This window comes from Trachypithecus francoisi, unplaced genomic scaffold (assembly GCF_009764315.1).
Source record: "Trachypithecus francoisi isolate TF-2019V2 unplaced genomic scaffold, Tfra_2.0 Lachesis_group0, whole genome shotgun sequence".
NCBI classification, from domain to species: Eukaryota; Metazoa; Chordata; class Mammalia; order Primates; family Cercopithecidae; genus Trachypithecus; species Trachypithecus francoisi.
The window spans coordinates 152,094,208-152,117,029 of NW_022681453.1; the positions used below are offsets into that span (position 1 = coordinate 152,094,208).

The 22,822-nt window shown below is 41.2% G+C and overlaps 1 protein-coding gene across 18 annotated transcripts in view; it reads left to right on the plus strand.

The window, feature by feature from the left end:
- TFDP2 (transcription factor Dp-2) overlaps positions 1–22,822 on the plus strand; it is a 217,923-nt gene that overhangs the window by 184,756 nt on the left and 10,345 nt on the right. For 8 of the 18 annotated variants that reach the window (XM_033212446.1, XM_033212436.1, XM_033212451.1 and 5 more), the window contains 5 exons: positions 2,617–2,779; positions 5,276–5,419; positions 9,334–9,402; positions 14,530–14,681; positions 18,967–19,133. In XM_033212446.1, coding sequence (XP_033068337.1) covers positions 2,617–2,779; positions 5,276–5,419; positions 9,334–9,402; positions 14,530–14,681; positions 18,967–19,133 — 695 coding nt within the window. Of the gene's footprint in view, positions 1–244; positions 290–2,616; positions 2,780–5,272; positions 5,420–9,333; positions 9,403–14,529; positions 14,682–18,966; positions 19,134–22,822 lie in introns of all 18 variants that reach the window. The other 10 variants (XM_033212442.1, XM_033212433.1, XM_033212437.1 and 7 more) reach the window with 4 other exon arrangements.

The following is a 22,822-nucleotide window of genomic DNA, read 5'->3' on the forward strand; positions in this document are numbered from 1 at the left end:
CTGAGAAATGCTTCATTAGGCGATTTCATTGCTGTGTGAACATCATCAAGTGTACTTACCCAAACCCAGGGTGGTATAGCCTATTGCCCCTAGGCTGCAAACCTGCACAGCATGTTGCTGGTTTGAATACTATAGGTAATTGTAACACAGTGATAAGTATTTGTGTATTTAAACATACCTAAACATAGAAAAGGTAGAGTAAAAATACCTTGTAAAAGATTTTTTTAATGATACACCTTTATAGGGCACTTTTCATGAATGGAGCTTGCTGGACTGGAAGTTGCTGTGGGTGAGTCAGTGAGTGATGAGTGAATGTGAAGGCCTAGGACTTTACTGCACACTACTTTAGACTTTATAATCACTGTATACTTATGCTACACTAATTTATTTTAAAAAGATTTTTTCTTCTTCAATAATAAGTTAACCTTAGCTTACTATAACTTTTTTACTTCATAAATGTTTTAATGTTCTCAAACTGTTTTAATCTTGTAATAACACTTGACTTAAAATGCAAACAATATTGTCCGAGAGCAGTGGCTCACACTTGTAATCCCAGCACTTTGGGAGGCCAAGGCGGATGGATCACTTGAGGTCAGGAGTTTGAGACCAGCCTGACCAACATGGTGAAACCCCATCTCTACTAAAACTACAAAAATTAGCCAGTCATGGGGGTAGGCACTTGTAATGCCAGCTACTCGGGAGGCTGAGGCAGGAGAATCGCTTGAAGCCGGAATTCTCAGTGAGCTGAGGTCGCACCACTGCACTCTAGCCTAGGGGATAGAGTGAGACTCTTTCTCAAAAAAAAAAAAAAAAAAAAAAAAAATTAATGGGCCCAAAAATACACTTAGATAGAATGAATAATATCTAGTATTTGGTAGTACAATAGGATGCTGTAGTTAACAACAATTGATTGTATATTTTAAGTAACTAGAGAAAAGGAATTGGAATGTTCCTAATACAAAGAAACAATAAAGGCTCGAGATGATGGATACCCCAGTTACCCTGATTAATCATTACACATTGTACAGCTGTACAAAAATATTTTCTTTATATCCTTAATTTTTTTTTTTTTTTTTTTTGTTTACTTTTGAAACTTTTTTGTTGAACACTGAGACGTGGCTGGGCAGGGTGGCTCACACTTATAACCCAACACTTTGGGAGGCTGAGATGGGAGGGATCACTTGAGGTCAGGAGTTCAAGAGCAGCCTGGGCAACATAACGAGACCCTGTCTCTACAAAAAAGAAAAGAAATTAGCCAGGCATGGTGACATGCACCTATAATTCTAACTACTTGGAAGGTTGAGATGGAAGGATCACCTGAGTACAGGAGGTTTAGGCTGCAGTGAGCCACGATGGCACTACTGCACTCTAACCCAGGCAAGAGTGAGACCCTGAATCCAAAGAAACCCCCCAAAACAGAAAACTGAGACAGGAGCCTGGCACAGTGGCTCACGCCTGTAATCCCAGCACTTTGGGGGGCCAAGGCGGGTGGATCACCTGAGGTCAGGAGTTCTAGAACAGCTTGGTCAACATGATGAAACCCTGTCTATACTAGAAATACAAAAATTAGCCAGGTGTGGTGGCGCACACCTGTAATCCCAGCTACTTGGGAGGCTGAGGCAGGAGAATCTCTTGAACTTGGGATGCAGAGGTTGCAGTGAGCAGAGATCACGCCACTGCACTCCAGCCTAGGGGATAGGGCGAGACTCTGTCTCCAAAAAAGAAAAGAAAACTGAGACATACTATCCTAGGCCTACAGGGGGGTCAAGATAATCAATATCACTGTCCCCTACCTCCACATCTTGTCCCACTGGAAGGTCTTTAGGGGCAGTAACACACATGGAGCTGTCATCTCCGGTGATAACAATGAATTCTTCTGGATACCTCCTGAAGGATTGCCTGAGGCTTTTTACAGTTAACTTTAATTTATAATTTGAAGAAGTGTGCTCTAAAATGATGAAAAGTATAGTTTAGTAAATACAGAAACCAGTAACATAGTCATTTATTATCACTATCAAGTATTATGTACTGTCCATAATTGCATGTGCTAGACTTTTATAGGACTGGCAGAGCAGTAGGTTTGTTTGCCAGCATCACCACAAACATGTGAGTAATGCATTATGCTATGGCATTATGATAGTTACTATATCACTAGGCAATGAGAATTTTTCAGTTCCATTGTAATCTTATTGGACTACTGTTGTATATGCGGCCCGTCATTGACTGAAATGTCCTTCTGTGGCAAATGACTGTAGTTTTAATTTCAGTAAAAAACCTATAATCTACATAGAATACGAAAAGATAAGTATGTTAGCTGTGCAAGGGCAAAGTTTTTGTGTTTTTTCACTGACTTATTCTCAGTGTCAATAACAGTATCTGGCATAGAATAGTAACTGGTCAATAAATATTTGTTGAATAAATAAATGATGTTCATAGAAAAACACTCTAACTTCATACTTTATTAGTCCTTTAAGGCAAAAAGTAAGTTTAAATAAACATTTTCTCATCTCTATTCAATTTAAATTTTTGACACCTGAAGTAAAACTTAATTGCAGAGATTTGTACAGGAAGTCTCTAATATGTACAATGGAGTAAAAAAACTTTTTTCCCTTCTAGTAAACGAAGCAAAAAAGGAGATAAAAATGGGAAAGGCTTGAGACACTTTTCAATGAAAGTGTGTGAGAAAGTTCAGCGAAAAGGTACAACATCATACAATGAAGTCGCTGATGAGCTGGTGTCAGAGTTCACCAATTCAAATAACCATTTGGCTGCTGATTCGGTAGGTGGATCATGAACCTGACATTGATTTTGATGGATGATGGTACCTCTTTGTGTTATCTTTGTTATAGATTTGAGGAATCAGGTAAGCTAGATGAACGATTATACTTAAGGGTTTCATCCTTTATTTTGGGGGATTTTTTGTTGTTGTTGAGTTTTAGTTTGGAGGGAATTCTTTTTTTTTTAGATGGAGCCTCGCTCTGTCGCCCAGGCTGGAGTTCAGTGGTGCCATCTTGGCTCACTGCAACCTCTGCCTCCCAGGTTCAAGCTCTTGTGCCTCGGCCTCCCGCGTAGCTGGGATTACAGGCGCACACCACCATTCGCAGCTAATTTTTGTATTTTTAGTAGAGACAGGGTTTCACCATGTTGACTAGGCTGGTCTCAAACTCCTGACCTCAGGTGATCCACCTGCCTCGGCCTTCCAAAGTGCTGGGATTACAGGCGTGAGCCACTGTGCCCGGCCTTAGTTGCGTTTTTTTGTTTTAACATTTAAAAAATATTTGGCATGGTGGCTCATGCCTGTAATCCCAGCACTTTGGGAGGCTGAGGTGGGCAGATCACGAGGTCAGGAGATCAACACTATCCTGGCTAACACTGTGAAACCCTGTTTCTACTAAAAATACAAAAAAATAGCCAGGCATGGTGGCACGTTCCTGTAATCCCAGCTACTCAGAAGGCTGAGGCAGGAGAATTGCTTGAACCTGGGAGGTGGAGGTTGCAGTGAGCCAAGATCTCACCACTGCACTACAGCCTGGGCAAGAGAGCAAGACTCTGTCTCGGAAAAATAATAATAATAACATTACTATTATTATAGTTATTTTTGTTACTTTAAATAAATATTGTGCTGAACCCTTTGTTCTTATTTAATCTGCTTTGAATAACATCCATATCCCTTCCAATATCAAAAAGAGGAAATTGGCATACCTACCACATTGCCTCCTCCCAGGACTTGTTGTTACAGTATCATTGTTTCTGCAGGGTCAACATTTCTTTTTTTTTTGAGACAAGAGTCTAGCTTTGTCACCCAGACTGGAGTGCAGTGGCACAATCTTGACTCACTGCAACCTCCGTCTCCCGGATTCAAGAGATTTTCCTGCCTCAGCCTCTGAGGTAGCTGGGATCACAAGCATGTGCCACCACGCCCAGCTTAGTTTTGTATTTTTTAGTAGAGATGGGGTTTTGCCATGTTGGCCAGACTGGTCTTGAACTCCTGACCTTAGGTGATCCGCCCGCCTCGGCCTCTCAAAGTGGTGGGATTACAAGCATGAGCCACCACTCCTGGCCTATTGTCGAGATTTCTAATATTTACATTCAGTTCTATAACTTAAATCCCCCACTTATTTAGATCTAGTTTTATATTTAGGTGGATTCACTGTTCTCCACCATCCTTTATTATCATTGCATTTCCTGAGGACCTTGTTCCATAATGTAAACCAACATGGTTTCCTTCATTGAGTAAGTCTTTCTATCAAAAAAATAGAAGAAGTCCAGGTGCGGTGACTCATGCCTGTAATCCCAGCACTTTGGGAGGTCGAGGCGGGCAGATCACGAGGTCAGGAATTTGAGATCAGCCTGGCCAATATGGTGAAACCCCGTCTCTACTAAAAATACAAAAATTAGCTGGGTGTGGCGGCACACGCCTGTAGTCTCAGCTACTTGGGAGGCTGAGACAGAAGAGTCACTTGAACCTGGGAGGTGGAGGTTGCAGTGAGCTGAGATCGCGCCACTGTACTCCAGCCCAGGCGACAGAGCGTGACGCTGTCTCAAAAAAAAAAAAGAAGAAGAAGAAGAAAAATGGTCAACTGAACTGAACAGTGTCCATTGTCATATAGAGGATTATATTTTGGTGCAAGTTCCTAATCTCATTGTAGATTGGAGACAGTTTGCAGATCAACAGTGGTCAAGGAACACATTTTGAGAAGCACAGTTTTACCCAGAACTTGAATAAATGTCCTTGATTTTTTTAAGTCTAAAATCCTCCCAGATAATGCAAGGGCTTAGAACATTTTACCTCCAATACGTTTTTCTGTTAATATATATACTATTTATTGTCATGTATATTAATTAATTTCTGTATTTATTCTAGCCTCCATAAGACATTATTGTTTTATACAGTGAAAATTGAGATTTACCCACATATTTACCTTTTGGGTTGGTCTTCATTCTATCCTACATCTCTAAGCTCCCATCTTAGATGATATTTCTTCTACCTGAAGAAATCCCTTTGGTATATTTCAGTGTAGATCTGCAGGTAACATGATCTTTATTTTTAAGATTATTTTGTTTTATATTGTTTGAAAGTATTTTTATTTCATCTTTAATTTTGAAGGATATTTTCACGGAATATAGTGTTCTTTTGGATGTCTTTGTCAGTTTGCTAAATAAAAAAATAGAATCCTTCCAGCACTTTGAAGACGTAATATTAATTTGATATATTAATATCATGTGACTGTATCTTAACCCTTAATTATCACTCAATGAAAATGTTTTTTAGCAGGCTTATGATCAGAAAAACATTAGGCGAAGAGTTTATGATGCTTTAAATGTGCTAATGGCAATGAACATAATTTCAAAGGAAAAAAAAGAAATTAAGTGGATTGGCCTGCCTACCAATTCTGCTCAGGAATGTCAGAATCTGGAGGTAAGTGAGAAAATCTGTTTATGAATAGCTTTTTGTATTATTTTACATCAGAGACATTTTAATTTAAAAATGTAATTGTAATATCAAATATTTCTAATTTTTCATGTATACTATGTCATTTTTTAACAGACTGTAGAATTTTAGAATTGGAAGGTGCCTTGTAGGTATAGTCTACAGTTTAATTTGTAAATGATGAAACTGAGGGATAAAAGTTAAATAACAGTTTGATTTTACTGTTTCTTAGGGAAGATTTTTATTTCATTCTAAGTTAATTCTGAGCACTCTACTAATAAACTTTTGGTGAAATGGTATGTTATTTGATAAGATGCTTGCTGTATGTATCCAAAAAAAAAGGATCAAACTGGGTGTTTATTTCCTTTATTGGTTACACAATATTCTGAATATAGCTGTGAAAGTCAGACTTTTACATTTGACTTTAGAAATAGTAGCAACAGAATGAATAGTGTTTCATTTGTGTCTTTACCAAAATGAATAGAATTTTGGAATTATGTATGCAGAAGCGTTTTAAGTTCTGTTAACTTTAAGCATTATAGAAAATTCTTTCTACATGAGCATGTTCCCTGACATACTGTTTCTAAATTGACGTGACATAATTTTACTACCATGGCCATAAATGGAATAAACTGAGGTTAAATATGGTTTTTGGGCCAGGCACAGTGGCTCACGCCTATAATCCCAGCACTTTGGGAGGCTAAGGTGGGTGGATCACCTGAGGTCAGGAGTTCCAGACCAGCCTGGCCAAAATGGTGAAATCCCATCTCTATTAAAAATACAAAAATTAGCCAGTGGCGGACGCCTGTGATCCCAACTACTGGGAAGGCTGAGGCAGGAGAATCGTTTGAACTCAGGAGGCAGAGGTTACAGTGAACCGAGACGACGCCATTATGGCACTCCAGTCTAGGCAACAAGAGCAAGACTCCATCTTTAAAAATATATATATATGTGTGTGTATATATATATAGCTTTGGGAGATGATTAAGATTGGTTTCCTGTTTTTCTCAGTCTTTTTTCTCCCCAGCAATTCAGTTATTTGGTATTATTATACTTATGGATGGAGAGAGAAACCAGATATTCATCAGAAGCTATACAATATTTTTCATATGCTACAATGGAAATATCCTCCTTTTCTCATTTTTCTTCCTTCTGATAGAGTGGAATTTGAGCATCATTTTCATGAGTAATATTGAGCTTATACCAAAGACTTATTAAGCAAAAAAAACCTATTCACATCTACCTTGTGCTTAATCACAGGTTATACAAGGCAAATCTCTGAACCCAAGGAACTGTCATTCTAACTGGGGAGAAGAGAAATGTAAAAGAGTTAACCAAAAATGTGATTACTCCTATGAGAGAAATGTGCAGATTCTCTGCAAAGAGAGGTGGGGGAGGGCTTTACCAAGGAGATAATCACAGAGCTCAGGCATGAGGTGGGAGTAGTTTGCCAAGTGGATACGGGTGGGGAGGGCCTTCCAGGCAGAGGCGCTGCATGGGCTGAGACAGGCATGAGAAAGCTTGCCTGGAGCTGGGTGTGGCTAGGGAACAGGCATTCAGAAAGTTGGATAGATATCTAAGTGTTAAGCAGTGGGGACCTGATCCTGTAAACAAAGGGAAGCAGTTGATAAATTACAAAGAGAAGGGTTGATAGGATGTTTTTTGAAGGATCACTCTGCCAGTGGGTTGGAAGTAAAATTAACAGGTAAGGAAGGAAATGGAATGGAGGAGGGGGATTAGAGATGGTCTGAGTTACAGCAGTGGCCATGAGATTGGAGAGGTGTTACAGAGGTAGAATCAGTGTGGCTTGACCTAGTTGGATGAGGGACAGGTAAGGGGCCTTGCTTGTCAGACCTTCTGACAAAGGGATGCTCCTACAACATCTTTTCCAATGTAGAACGCCACACAGATTTTACAGTGAATCTTAAGTAATTTAAAAGTAAAACGTGGTGCATTAGAGGAACCATGAATGGAAACTCCCTAGTGTAAACTAGACTGGATGCGGAGCAAGTAAGAGATAATCTGCTGAAGCAGACAAGAGAAATGTCTTATTTGATGATCGAAAGACAAAACTGTAACAAATTTAAAGATCTTAATTGTCTTTTATTTGTGATTCTAGAATCTGGCAACACCTCACTAGTAAGTAGAATGAGTGTTCCTATAAGCTGAGCAGAAGAGGTTGAACATTATTCAGTGTTTTAAAGACAGAGAAGCAGCAAAGGCAGATAGAGGCAGAAACAGAACAAAAAGCAGATTGTAAGCACTTTCCTTATAAGGGTAAAACAGAGAAGACTCTCTTATGCCAGCTGCAACTGGCCTGTTTGGGTAGTTTACTATTCTCTTTCTCTCCTGATTTCCTAGGTCAGATAAACAACTGAGTTTTGGCCTGGTGGCATGGAACTTCAGCATGAGTGACTCCATTTTAGTTTGGTCTGTTGGGCCTAGTGCAGGAACTCAGTCCAAACCAATGGGCTCTTGTGAATTTTCTGTCTTTTGTTTGTTTGTTTGTTTTGAGTTGGAATTTTGCTCTGTCACCCAGGCTGGAGTTCAACGGCGCGATCTTTGTCAGCTCCTGCAACCTCCACCTCCCGGGTTCAAGCAATTCTCCTGCCTCAGCCTCCCAAGTAGCTGGGATTACTGGTGCCTGCCACTGTGCGTGGCTAATTTTTTTTTTTTTTAGTAGATACAAAGTTTCACTTTATGGGCCAGGCTGGTCTCTTGGCCAGGCTGCTCTCGAACTCCTGACCTCCTGATCCGCCCACCTTGGCCTCCCAAAGTACTGGGAGTACAGGCGTGAGCCACCACTCCCGGCCATAAATTTTCTTAATAGATGTCATTGGCTTTTGCCCAAGGAGACAGTGAGGAACTCAGCTGCAAGGAAGTTCAGACCCTAATGTCTGTTTTCTCTAAGTAGTTACCAGATTGAGAAAAAAAGCAGCGATTTGAAGCTTGAAAATTTGTCCAATAAGTGAGTTTCTTTTTTTTTTTTTTTTTTGAGACAGGGTCTTGCTTTGTTGCCCAGGCTGGAGTACAGTGGCGTGATCTCGGCTCACTGCAACCTCCACCTCCCGAGTTCAAGCAATTCTTGTGTCTCAGCCTCCCAATTAGCTGGGACTACAGGCACGCGCCGCTACATACGGCTTTTGTATTTTTTGTAGAGATAGAGTTTCGCCATGTTGGCCAGGCTGGTCTCAAACTCCTGATCTCAAGTGATTCTCCCACCTTGGCCTCCCAAAGTGCTGGGATTACAGGTGTGAGCCACTACACCCAGCCTACCATGATGTGTGAGATATCTGTATGATCAGCTGTCCTCCTTGGAGAGTCAGCTAAACTGAAATTGTAAATAAGATCTTGCCTTATTCTCAGAGGAGTAATATAACAAAGTAATTAATAACAGAGTCCCTGTAGCCAGAGGGTTTAGGTTGAAATCTTGACTCTTGCCATTCACTAGCTGCGTGACATTGGGTAGTTACTCAAGCCCTCTATGCCTCCATTTCCTTCGATGCAAAGTGGATAACAACAGGACTTAACTCATAAGGTTTTTGTGAAGATGAATGAAGATAACGTGTGTAAAATGCTTACTTTTGTGTTGGCAGATAGAGTATAAACTAAGTGGTACTATTACTTTGATTAGAACTTGAATAATAATTGCAACAAGTACTGCTAACAAGTATTCATTAAGTATATGATTTCATTTTTGATGACAGTTGCCACAGATCTGATGTTGTGCCTACTTGTTCACTCCAACCCCTGCCCCTACAAAGATATGATTTGTCTTTATTCATATTGTTAAAATGGGTTGAGTTTCTCTAGGGAAAATGGTTGTCTCAGAATAGGGACTTGGAAAGTGAATGATACTTTATACTCTGTGTTCATATTATTTTGTAACCAATGTTTTAAAGATAGAGAAGCAGAGGCGGATAGAACGGATAAAGCAGAAGCGGGCCCAGTTGCAAGAACTTCTTCTACAGGTAAAGATGCCAAGATGTTTTCATTACCTTCCGTTTCTCCACTTCCTGCCTTTTGGAGTCAGTGTGTTTTCTAATTGTGGTGCCTCTGAGTAGTGTGTGGTGAGCCCACGCCAGAGCAGCCTCTCTTACCTCCTAGCTTGTTGCCATCCACGTGCTTTGCCTTAAGATGGTCCCATCTGTTGCCATCATCTCAGCTCCACAGCAGCTTCCCTGCCCTGTGTATGACTTACACCAGGCAGCAGTTCACCATTGACACTCAGGCCTCTCCAAACATAAACTGTCAAGTGTCTTTTTGTGTTTGTTAATTTTAACCCGAATTTGGAATATCCACTAGTGAAGTTAGTTAAATTTTAGGTGCTTCAAGTACAGTAATCAAATCTGCCTGTAATACTTATCAGTAAATGACAGAATGGCATGACATAATTCAGTAAGATTTTTGTTGTTGTTTTTTGAGACTGAGTCTCGCTCTTTCACCAGGCTGGAATGCAGTGGTGCGATCTTGGCTCACTGTAACCTCTGCCTCCTGGGTTCAAGCCATTCTCTGCCTCAGCCTCACAAGTAGCTGGGATTTCAGGTGCCCACCACCACGCCTGGCAAATTTTTTCGTATTTTTAGTAGAGACGGGGTTTCACCATCTTGGCCAGGCTGGTCTTGAATTCTTGACCTTGTGATCTACCCGCCTCAGCCTCCCAAAGTGATGAGATTACAGACATGAGCCACTGCACCGGGTCTAATTCAGTAAGATTTATAGAAATACCAAAACTTAGGCTGGTGATATATATATACACACACACATATAAAATATTATATATATATAATATTATATATGATGTATATATAATATATATTTTTATATACATAATATATATTATATATAATTAATAATAACGTTATGTTTGAAGAGAATATTGTGCAGCTTTAAAAAAAAATAAGCTGAAATGGACAGTTTATTCCTATGCTTCTGCCTGTAGAATTCTACCAAACCCTCCTCCTTGAACTCCCATGCTGCCATCTTCTTCCCCCTGGCTGCCTCTCTGTTGTCCCTATCCCTGCATAGTTATCTGCAGTATCCCCTAGCAGCTCGTACCCCAAACCCTGTGCTGGGGCCTTCCTGGAATCTCCTCAAAACCGTGGAACATTTTGGAGCTTAATTTTTTTGGCATGTTATTTTTAAAAACCTGTTTATCAGCATGCCTACAGTTACCTGCCTATCAGAAAGAATTGGTGCTGGGCAAGATCACCCTCATGTGTGTAGGGCTTTCCCATCTCTAGATGCCTGATGCAAAGAATGAAACTGAATATTTTTTCCCTGTTTACTTCTGTACCATGAACATTGTTCTTTTATTTTTTAAAGTCCTGAACTTCTTTTCCTCTACTGTCTCTCAAACCAAATATTTATAGAAGACTTCCACCCAGGGACAACCTGGCTGTCAACATTTATAGAAACAGGTCTCTCTAAACATTAAAGTGAAACCCAAAGTATAACTTAAATCAACTTGTGGTCTTCTGGTAAACAAAACTTATTTCCGAAGGCCGGGCATGGTGGCTCACGCATGTAATCCCAGCACTTTGGAAGGTGGAGGCGGGCAGATCACCTGAGTTCAGGAGTTCAAGACCAGCCTGACCAACATGGAGAAACCCTATCTCTACTAAAAATACAAAAAATTAGCCAGGCATGGTGGCACATTCCTGTAATCCCAGCTACTTGGGAGAGGCTGAGGCAAGATGATCTCTTGAACCCGGGAGGCAGAGGTCGCAGTGAGCCGAGATCGCCCCACTGCACTCCAGCCTGGCCAACAAGAGCAAAACTTCATCTCAAAAAAAAAAAAGTATTTCCTCCTGGCATTTCAGTTTTTTTCCTTTAATCAAATAAATTAAGTTGTCATAGAAAGTAAATTAAGCAGCCGGGCGCGGTGGTTTACGCCTGTCATCCCAGTACTTTGGGAGGCCGAGGCAGGCAGATCACGAGGTCAGGAGTCCGAGAGCAGCCTGACCAACATGGTGAAACCCCGTCTCTACTAAAAATACAAAAAGCCAGGTGTGGCGATGCACACCTGTAATCTCAGGTACTCAGGAGGCTGAGGCAAGAGAATCACTTGAACCTGGGAGGTGGAGGTTGCAGTTAGCCGAGATTGCACCACTGCACCCCAGCCTGGGCAACAGAGCAAGACTGTCTTCAAAAAAAAAAAAAAAGTAAATTAATCCATTTGCTATGGCTAAGCTCACTTGATTTTTTTTTATAAGCTAATGTCACAACTCACTCATGTCACGTGACACAGGTATTACCTACTTGCTACCACCTCTCTTTTATTTTTGGTAATGCAGTAGAAGAATGGTGTGAGTAAAGCAAACCTGTAGATAAACCCAATATCCTACTTTTATCTCTATAATTGCCCCTTCCAGCCCTTAAACCTTTTCCATAACAAACACACAGGAAATGAATGAACATACTTAAAGCTGTTCAGCCTCTGAAATAGATGTTAATGAGTTTGAAAAAGAAAAAAAGGCCAAAGGAAATCATTCAAAGGGCAACAAATAAGTCAGTTCAGAATAAGTGGGAAATTATTTTTCCTTTTTCTATCCAAAATAACGTTATGTGGTATAGGAAATTTGTGACAATGTTAAAAAAAACAACATTATGACCAGGTGCAGTGGCTCACGCCTGTAATCCTAGCACTTTGGGAGGCCGAGGCAGGCGGATCACAAGGTCAGGAGTTCAAGACCAGCCTGGCCAATATGGTAAAACCCCACCTCTACTAAAAATACGAAAATTATCTGGGCATGGTGGCGGGTACTTGTAGTCCCAGCTACTCAGGAGCCTGAAGCAGGAGAATCATTTGAACCTGGGAGGCGGAGGTTGCAGTGAGCCAAGATCGCACCACTGTACTCTAGCCTGGGTGACAGAGCAAAACTCCATCTCAAAAAATAATAATAGTAATAATAAACATTATGTTTTTACTGCTCTCTTCACTTGAAAAACCACTGATACTATTAAATATGCACAGCATTAAACAGTGAATCACAGATATATAAGGATCATTAGTTATCACTGCTTATATTCCCCCATATACCGAGGTCCTCTTGTGGCCCTAGGGACACCAGGCTAGGCAAAGTGTAGGAACACCTCTTGAGATGTGTATTCTAGTAAAAGGGAAGAGAAGCTATGCAGGAGTATGTAAGCATTTAATTCTTTTTCTCAGTTCCACAGTTTAATCATAACTTTTCCTCATTATTAAATGAATTAAGCAATAAATTAGTTCTTTAGCAACAGAAAATAACGAAGCATAACCTCAATAATGTTTGGTAATGATACTGACAGTGCTAGTTATTGATAGTGATTTTTGGACATACTTAGGTCTACATAAATTGGTGTTCATTATTTTTGGTGCATTTCAAAGAGTAGATGCTCCCTTTTTGGGGAGATAGCACTCAGCCATTTTAAGATAATAGTAGTCTTTTTCTTTTCTTTTCTTTTCCTTTTCTTTTCTCTTTTCTTTCCTTTTCCCTTCCCCTTCCCCTTCCCTTTCCCCTTTGGCCCTTCCCCTTCCCTTCTTTCCTTTTTTTCTTTTTTCTTTTCTTTTTCTTCTTGAGAAAGGGCCTCTGTTGCCCAGGCTGGAGTGCAGTGGCACAGTCATAGCTTACTGCATCCTCGAACTCCTAGGCTCAAGAGAACTTCCCACTTTGGCTTCCCAGAGTGCTGAGATTACAGGTGTGAGCTACCATGCCTGGCCAATAATAGTAATCTTACTGAAACTTTAGTTAAGGCCCAGAACCTGAAATAAACAATACTGATCACAAGATTGCTAAAATGTAAAAAATACATTTATCACTACAGGGTGACAAGATATAACAAGCTAATGAAGGGGAATGAATGGCTCTGACTTGAGGAACTTTTAAAATGTTATCTGTTTCTTGACCAGATGAAAAACTTGAACCGCATACAGTCTAGCTATGAAATTCTGTCATACATGTGCCTTATTTTAAAAAGTTATAATGATAACTTATTTGTTTGTGTGTTTGTTTGTTGGTTGGTTTTTCTGAGACAGAGTTTTGCTCTTGTTGCCCAGGCTGGAGTACAATGGTGCGATCTCGGCTCACTGCAGCTTCCATCTAAAAGGGAGATCACTTTCTTTGGCTTTTGAGTAATGGTTATAACTAAAAGTAGCAGCAAGATCCAGTAAAAAGATTTAGGCCTTGATGTATCTTATAATTAGTGCTGAGCCTCAGTTACCTCATCTAGAAATGTCAGGTTGGGGAAAGCTGGGGCTGGATTCCAGACTGTGCCCAGAGGATGCTGAGAAGTTCTAGGGAGGTGCCTTAGAAACCATGTGGCTGTGCTTGAGGGCAGAGTTGGCAGAGTTTAGGACCTGGCCTCACTGCAGCCAGCCTGAACAGTGCCACTTCCATCTGTTTTACATGAGTTTTTTTGTTTTGCTTTGTTTTTTTGAGACAGGGTCCCATTCTGTCAGCCAGGCTGGAATGCAGTGCTATGATCTCTGCTCACAGCAAATTCTGCCTCCTGGGTTCAAACAATCCTCCCACCTCAGCCTCCTGAGTAGCTGGGACTATAGGCACATACCACCATGCCCAGCTAGTGTTTGTAGTTTTTGTAGAGATAGGGTTTTGCCATGTTGCCCAGGTTGGCCTTAAACTCCTGGACTCAAGCAATCCACCTGCTTTGGCCTCCCAAAGTGTTGGAATTACAGGCGTGAGCCACCGTGCCCGACCTCCAGTGATATTTTATTTGGAGAAAGGATTTTGTGGCTTTAAAATGTTTGCATATCCCTGGGCTAGACATCCTAAAGGGCATATTTGACCCCAAACTCTCAGGAGTCTGTGTTAGATAAATGGTATCACCCTTGCTGTGTCGCTTGCTGAAGAGTTCCAGGTGCCTACTGGTTCTCTACCAGATTGTGAGGTTCTGTTTCTATGGATGATGGGAAAATGTATTTATTGAGTTAGATCATTCTTTCTGAAATGTTTAATTTTTTAAATTAATTCATTAGTGCAGGTGGGCTTTCTCTTTAAACTCTCTAAAACTCTCTAATTTTAAACTATATCTTAATTCTTTTAAATTCCAACTCACTTATGCACATTTGACCACATTCTTTTTATTGATCATTACAGCAAATCGCTTTCAAAAACCTGGTACAGAGAAATCGACAAAATGAGCAGCAAAACCAGGGCCCGCCGGCTCTGAACTCTACCATTCAGCTGCCATTCATAATCATCAATACAAGCAGAAAAACAGTCATAGATTGCAGCATCTCCAGTGACAAGTGAGTGGAGAACTAGGGATGGGTGCAGGACTGGCCTTCTGTTAACATTTTCATATCATTTGCAAACTCAAGAAGGATGCACTTTATTATCTGCACCCCTCCAAGGCTGGCTTCCTTGGGGCATATGAAACACGTCCTGAACCTTGGGTGCAATCTTGCACTAGTGTGTGCTCCAACCCTCACCCTCTACGGTCCCGTGTCTTGTGCCAGGCACTGTGCTGTCTGTATTATATGTGTATGGCGGTGTCTGGGCCCAACCTATGACATGCTGCATGTATGTGGTAAGTCTGAGCAAATAACTGTGATAAGTTAGCCCAGGACTGTGGGTCTGGGACAAGGTAGATTCATTGGTGATTCACTGTCACAGTTTATTATGGGAATATTGTAGGTCAACATGTGGCATTAAACCAATTATTTCTTTGTTTTGCTATATCATAGTTATGCATGCTTCTGTTTATTAATGAATGTATGAATAGACATGAAAATGCTGGCACATTCTTTGCTTTCTTTAAATTGTGTTTTTACATTTTAACTAAGATCAATGATAATATTCATCATGGCAAATAAGAAGTAGCACTTTTTAAAATATAGAATTAATTTGTGATGTATTTTACCATTCATGAAAAAGTTTCTCTCAGTGGTCTTCAGGCTGTCGACCAGTACCATAAAAGAGTTAAGAGTATATATAGGGTGCAGAGTGAGACGGATGCATGTACCAGTTGTGGCTCCCCCACTTCGCTGCTGCAAAGCTCTGTTTTCTCAAGAACATATAGGAATGATACTGGGGCCCCTATCACTTCCCAGCCTTGTTTTGAGGATTAAATAAGTTAATGTCTATGATGACTTGAGGTAAGCATTTTTTAAATGTTAGCTGCTGTTACCAAAGGTCAGCCTATAATTTATTGTTCAAATTGGGATTTATTAATGCAAAAGAAGACTCTAATAATTGCATCGGTACCACAGGCATACCCGAGAACTGTCCCAGGGAGACCAGAACCTCCGGTCTCCTAGAGCCGTGACATTGCCTTTGGGCTTCACTGCCACTTGTTTTCCCACTCTTCTTCCTGGTGCTCTTCCGCCCCCTGCCGGTCTCTGTTGTGTCCAGCGATTCCGGGCCACTTCAGTAAGAAGGCACACACACAAAAGAAGAGTCGGCAGGGCGCGGTGGTTCCCGCCTGTAATCCCAGCACTCTGGGAGACCGAGGCCGGTGGATCACCTGAGGTCAGGAGTTCGACACCAGCCTGGCCAACATAGTGAAACCGTGTCTCTACTAAAAATAGAAAAATTACCCAGGCTTGGTGGCGCATGCCTGTAGTCCCAGCTACTAGGGAGGCCAAGGCAGGAGAAACGCTTGAACCTGGGAGGCAGGGGTTGCAGTGAGCCAAGACTGTGCCACTACACTCCAACCTGGATGACAGAGCAAGACTCTGTCTCAAAAAGAAAAAAAGAAAAAGAAAAGCAGCAGGAATTTCAAAACTATTTGATAATTGAGACTATAGACACAAAAAGAAATAGTAGAGACTGTGTAGCTTATGAAGTAAACCAGACCAATATATTTTTTTAAGAGTGGATTCTTGGCTGGGTGCGGCAGCTCATGCCTGTAATCCCAGCACTTTGGGAGGCCAAGGCGGGTGGATCACCTGAGGTCAAGAGTTCGAGACCAGCCTGGCCAACATGGTGAAACCCTGTCTCTACTAAAAGTACAAAAATTAGCGTGGTGGCTCACACCTGTAATCCCAGCTATTCGGGAGGCTGCAGTGGGAGAATCGCTTGAACCCAGGAGGCAGAGGTTGCAGTGAGCCAAGATTGTGCCACTACACTCCAGCCTGGGCAACAAGAGCAAAACTCCGTCTCAAAGAGAAAAAAAAAAAAGAGTGAATTCTCACTGTTCTCACTATTGCCCAGGCTGGAGTGCAGTGGCTGTGTACAGGCATGATCATAGCTCACTGCAGCCTCAAACTCCTGGGCTCAAGCGGTCCCCTGCCTCAACCTTCCTTGTAGCTGGGACTGCAGGTGCACACCTCCATGGCCATCTAAAGCTGATCCATTTTTTAATCTTCTTAAGTTTCTTACTTTCTTTTTTTTTTTTTTGAGATGGAGTCTTGCTCTGTCTTCCAGGCTGGAGTGCAGTGGTGCAGTCTCGGCTCATTGCAGGCTCCACCCTCTGGGTTTACGCCATTCTTCTGCCTCAGCCTCCCGAGTAGCCAGGACTGCAGGGCCTCGCCACCATGCCTGGCTAATTTTTTGTATTTTTAGTAGAGACGGGGTTTCACCGTGTTAGCCAGGATGGTCTCGATATCCTGACCTCGTGATCTGCCCGCCTCAGTCTCCCAAAGTGCTGGGATTACAGGCGTGAACCACCACGCCCAGCCTCTTCTTAAGTTTCTTAACCTCTCTGAGATTGTGTTCCTTTCTCCACAAAAATAAGAATTACAGAATTTACCTTGCCAGTTTCAAAAGTTATGGATAAATTAATATAGAACCCAGCCCAGTGGTCAGTAAGTGGTAGATATCTAAATTATTTTCCACACACTTGCAAGTTCTTTATAAATATATGTCAAAGAGGACCATTAACAGTCTCAGAAAACTGAGAATTCAGGCTGGGCGTGGTGGCTCACACCTGTAATCCCAGCACTTTGGGAGGCCAAAGTGGGTGGATCACAAGGTCAGGAGTTCGAGACCAGCCTGATCAACATGGTGAAACCCCATTTCTACTGAAAATACAAAAATGAGCCAGGCGTGGTGGCACGCACCTGTAATCCCAGCTACTCAGGAGGCTGAGGTAGGAGAATCGCTTGAACCCAGGAGGCAAAGGTTGCACTGAGCCGAAATCGTGCCACTGTACTCTAGCCTGGGCGACAGAACAAGACTCCGTCTCAAAAAAAAAAAAGAAAAAAAGAAAACCGAGAATTCTAGAAAATGGTTAGCATCTTTTCAGATAAAAAACACAAAACTTAGCATTCTAGTTACTCTCTCTAGTTAGTCTCTTGTTTTGTATGGAGAATTATAAAACTATCTTCTTAGGTTAGTCTCTTAAGTCTAAAAAGAATGACAGGAAAATCTGGGAATCATTGGCCTAGGGGAATTATGGACACTGTTCCCCCAGGCTGGAATCTGGTGAAGCTTCCATCTCTTGAGTGGTCCCTGACTCATGCCCTTTCCTTGGCCTTCCTTTGAGTGGAGGGAAGGAGGCTCTGAGTAGCTTGTACAAGCTTGTTATCCAACATAGGTCCAAAAACCCTATCTTTCAGTTACTTTGGTGATGCAACCTTTCCCCATAATTAGCCGGGAGGCTTTCCACAATGAGGATTACATTTACAAAGCGATCTGCTTTTAACAGATGCCTGAAATCATCCCTGTGGCAGGTACCCACTTCAGATTTTTTTAAAAAGTTGTTATTGTACTTTAATCAAATTCATATAGATTACTTAAATTGGGATTTTGCTTCAAATTATAATTTTTGCTCCTAAGATAATCTATTGTTCAAATTATCTTAAATAGGGTATAAAGTTTTACCCTTATATGATTTTAATAGAATTTCATGACCAGGTGAAACCTACCATTGTCCCTAAACGCTGTCCCTGCAGCCCATGACGAAGGTGTTCCAGACCTAGCCTAGGAGTCGGAAGGACTGTGTCTTCCTTCTTTTGCCTCTTGATTGAAGTGTGTTGGGCTGCTGGGAAGCTGGGCATCCAGTTTGGGTGCCTTTCAAGCATATTTGGAAATGTGCTTGTATTACATGTGACACTTTTTCTTGAAACATTTTACTCCTTAGCGTCTCAGGACAGGATTTGGGGTTGTTTTCATTTATTGAAAGTCTTCTATTTATTGCTTATCTAAAGTAGGCTGTAGCTAACAGTTGACTCATGAAAATGAAGTAAGCATTCAAAATGTTTTTTTCCTCAAAGCTAACAGGTCAACTCAGAATAGGGATATTGTAATATTAAAGTAGAGAGGCTTTTCTTTTGTGGCAAAGCTATAGTCAACTTTGAAAAGTACTGGATTTAGAACAAAATTTCTATCCTCTGTTTGCAACAGCGTTAGGGCTAAAGTTTGTGGATTTCTATCATCTGTCAGAGGAATGTTGTTTTAATTGGGAAAGTGTTTTATTTGAGATGTCATTCCCCTGACAGAGCAGAATGACTCGTGGCTCTCTAAATGGTAGCCATTTCTAGCACTATAGCTGGATTTAGGCCCCCATTCTGTTACTTAAAGTACAGAATATAAAACTATTCAGACCTCTCCAGCACCACCAAAAACCCTTTACTTTGTTTCCTGATGCAGGTTTGAGTATCTTTTCAATTTTGACAACACCTTTGAGATCCATGATGACATAGAAGTACTAAAGCGGATGGGAATGTCATTTGGCCTGGAGTCAGGCAAATGCTCTCTGGAGGATCTGAAACTTGCGAAATCCCTGGTGCCAAAGGCTTTAGAAGGTTATATCACAGGTATGTTAACTGATGCTTTCATGTGTTGTCCCTGATTAAATGTTGAATCCAAACTTGTTAAAACCTTTCTTATAGAAAATTGCAGAATTTTAGAACATCTGTGCTTGTGTCAACAGACTGAAACCTTTAACACTTTAGGACCATTTTTTCAAAAATTAGATTATGTAATAGTATATAATGTTATGAAACAATCTATGTAAACTAGGTACTGGGAATTACTAGATCTCTCTGAAGAGTCAAATGTAGTGCTGAGTGAGCCAATTTAGATGTAATAGTATATAATGTAGATGTAGTTCATACATTCTTATTCCTGTGTAAAGTTTAATTATATGAATACATCACAGCTTTTCTGTTTATTTTACTGAAAATAAACCTTGAGTTTGTTTCCGATTCCTTGATGGTCAAATACAGTGCTGCTTTGAACATTCCTATACATTATCCTAGTGACCACATGCAAACGTACAGATTGAACTTGTTAGGTCAGAGTTGGGTACATTTTCAGCTTTACTAGATGATACCAAAAATTTTCAATTTGATTTTACCAAATTACACTTTCCCCAGCAGAGTAGAAGTGTTCTGTTTTCCCAATCAGGTGGGTCTGAAATTATATCATTGTAGCTTTTCTAAATTGAGATTGAATTCGCATGCCATAAAATACACCATTTAAAAATGTCAGTTCAGTGGTGTTTTGGTATACCCACAAGGTTGCTAATCATTACCACTATCTAATTCCAGAATATTTTAATTTTAAAACCCAAAAAGAAACCCAAACCATTAACAGTCTTTCTCTATTCCCCCATTCTCCCTCGGCCCCTGGCAACCACTAATCTACTTTGTGTCACTATGAATTGACCTATTCTAGACAGATGCTTTGTGTGAACAGAACCCTAGAGCATGGGGTATTTTGTGGATGGCTTCTTTCACGTAGGGTAATGTTTCAAGGTTCATTCATGTTGTAGCACCATCAGTGCTTCATTCCTCTTTATTGCCAAATACTATTCCATTGTATGGATGGACCACGTTTTGTTTATCCATTCATCAGTTGGTAGACATTTGGACTGTTTCCACTTTTTGGCTATTTTGAATGATGCTGCTGTTAACTTTTTTATAAAAGTTTATGTGTAAACGTATGTTTTTAGCTCTAAAAACATACACCTAAGAGTGAAATTGCTGGGTTATATGGTAACTCTGTGTTTAACATTTTAAGGAAATACCAAACTGTTTTCCAAAGCTCCTGTACCACCGTTTACAGTCCAACCAGCAATGGATGAGGGTTCCAATTTCTCCACATCCTTATTTACTTGTTTAGAGATGGAGTCTCACTCTGTCGCCCAAGCTGGAGTGCAGTGGCGCAGTTTGGCTCACTGCAACCTCCACCTCCCAGATTCAGGTGATTCTCCTGCCTCAGCCTCCTGAGTACCTGGGATTATAGGCACCTTGCCACCACGCCTGGTTAGTTTTGGTATTTTTAGCAGAGACAGGGTTTCACCATGTTGGCCAGGCTAATCTGGAACTCCTGGCCTGAATTCACCTGACTCAGCCTCCCAAAGTGTTGGGATTATACATGTGAGCCACCGTGCCTGGCCTCCACATCCTTTTCTACACTTGTCATTATACATCTTTTGAATTATAGCCATCCTCACAGAAGTGAAGTGGTATCACTGTGATTTTTGTGGGGGGCAGGGAAGGACAGTGGTAGAGGGGAGAGAGTCTTGCTCTCCAGGCTGGAGTGCCGTGGCGCAATCTCCGCTCACTGCAGCCTGGAACTCCAAGACTCAAACAATCCACCCACCTCAGCCTCCTGAGTAGCTGGGACCACAGATGTGTGCCACCATGCCTGGTTAAGTATATATATATATATTTTTTTTTTTTTTTTTTTGGTGTGTTTGGTAGAGATGGGGCTTTGCCATGTTGTCCAGGCTGGTCTCAAACTTCTGAGCTCAAGAGATCCACCTGCCTTGGCTCCCACTGTAATTTTGATTTGCATTTCCCTAATGACTTCTGATGTTGAGCGTCTTTTCATGTGTTTATTGACTATTTGTATATCTTCCTCAGAAATATGTTTGTTCACATCCTTTGCCCATTTTGGGTTTTTTTTTTTTTTTTTTTTGAGACAGAGTCTTGCTCTATTACCTAGGCTGGAGTGCAGTGGCACAGTCTCGGCTTACTGCAACCTCCGCCTCCTGGGTTCAGGCGATTCTCCTGTCTCAGCCTCCCAAGTAGCTGGAATTACAGGCGCCCGCCACCACGCCCGGCTAATTTTTGTATTTTTAGTAGAGATGGGATTTCATCGTATTGGCCAGGCTGGTCTCAAACTCCTGACCTCAGGTGATCCACCCACCTCGGCCTCCCACAGTGCATCCTTTACCCATTTTTAAATAAAGTTACTTGTCTTTTTATTGAGTTGTAAAATTATACTGAGTATACTTGAAAACAGAAGCACTATGTTTTACGTGTCTTATAATTAAGATTTTTTTTACTAATTTAGAAATCTTCCTGATTTTCCTAATTCCTGAAACTATTACACATTTTGCAGATATAATTTGACTATATAGGTTAGGTGCGGTGGCTCACGCCTGTAATCCCAGCTCTTTGGGAGGCTGAGGCAGGCATATCACTTGAGGTCAGGAGTACGAGACCATACTGGCCAACATGGCAAAACCCTGTCTCTACTAAAAATGCAAAAATTAGCCAGGCATAGTGACACATGCCTGTAATTCCAGCTCTTTGAGAGGCTGGGGCAGGAAAATCACTTGAACCTGGGAGGCGGAGGTTGCGGTGAACAGAGATCGCACCACTGCATTCCAGCCTGGGCAACAGAGTGAGACTCTGTCTTTTTTAAAAAAAAAAAAAAATGACTATGTAAGCAGTGATTTTGCCTTTGCTTTCTTTTGTTTCTTTCATTTGTAAGTATAACCATCTAGAATTTCACATCGCTTTTTAAAGGCATTTTAATGCTAGTTCTAAGATACATTAAATCCCATGTAAGCAGAAAGGTAGCTTTAATTTTGTTTTACTCTATGATTTGGCCCTTTGCTCACAACAGAAGAGTTTCTTGGCTGAGATCTGGTTTCTGTTTTAGTTCTTCGGTTGGCACCATTCATCCCCTGCAAGGGCCCCCGGCTTCTCCTTGCCCCTCGGCCCACCTGTTCTGTCTCCCCACCCAGCTCTCTCCCCACGCTCTCCAGCCTGGGTCCTGCTGTGTCATTGGAAGGCCAGCAGAATCTGAATAAAGGGCTTACTCAATAAATCACCAGAACTTTATTTTAGCTTACTCCCAGTGAAAAGGCTCAGGGCGATTAGGCAGGCTCTGTGGTTTTGATCTCTTCGTGACCTCATTTGCAGACTGGGATACAGACTTTCTGGTTAGTTCAAAGGAAGAAACATGTGCCTCTCATGTGTAAAGGGGCAGAATGGCCTGGGTGGGAGTGTGAGAACCATTGTGTGGATCCTGTGATAATAGGAAAGAAATGTAGGCTTTTCCAATCCATTGTAAAAAGAGAATGCAATGTGTTATGCTCACAAACAAGTAAATAGCTGTGTTCTGACAGAAGGTTTCTATAGTTCTATATACTAATTAATATTCAGCACAGGATTCTGGCATTAATGTTATTTTCTTGTACAGACTTGTTATTTAATGTATTTAAAGTCTGCTATTCTTCTTAGACTTGAAGTCTTTTTTTTCCACA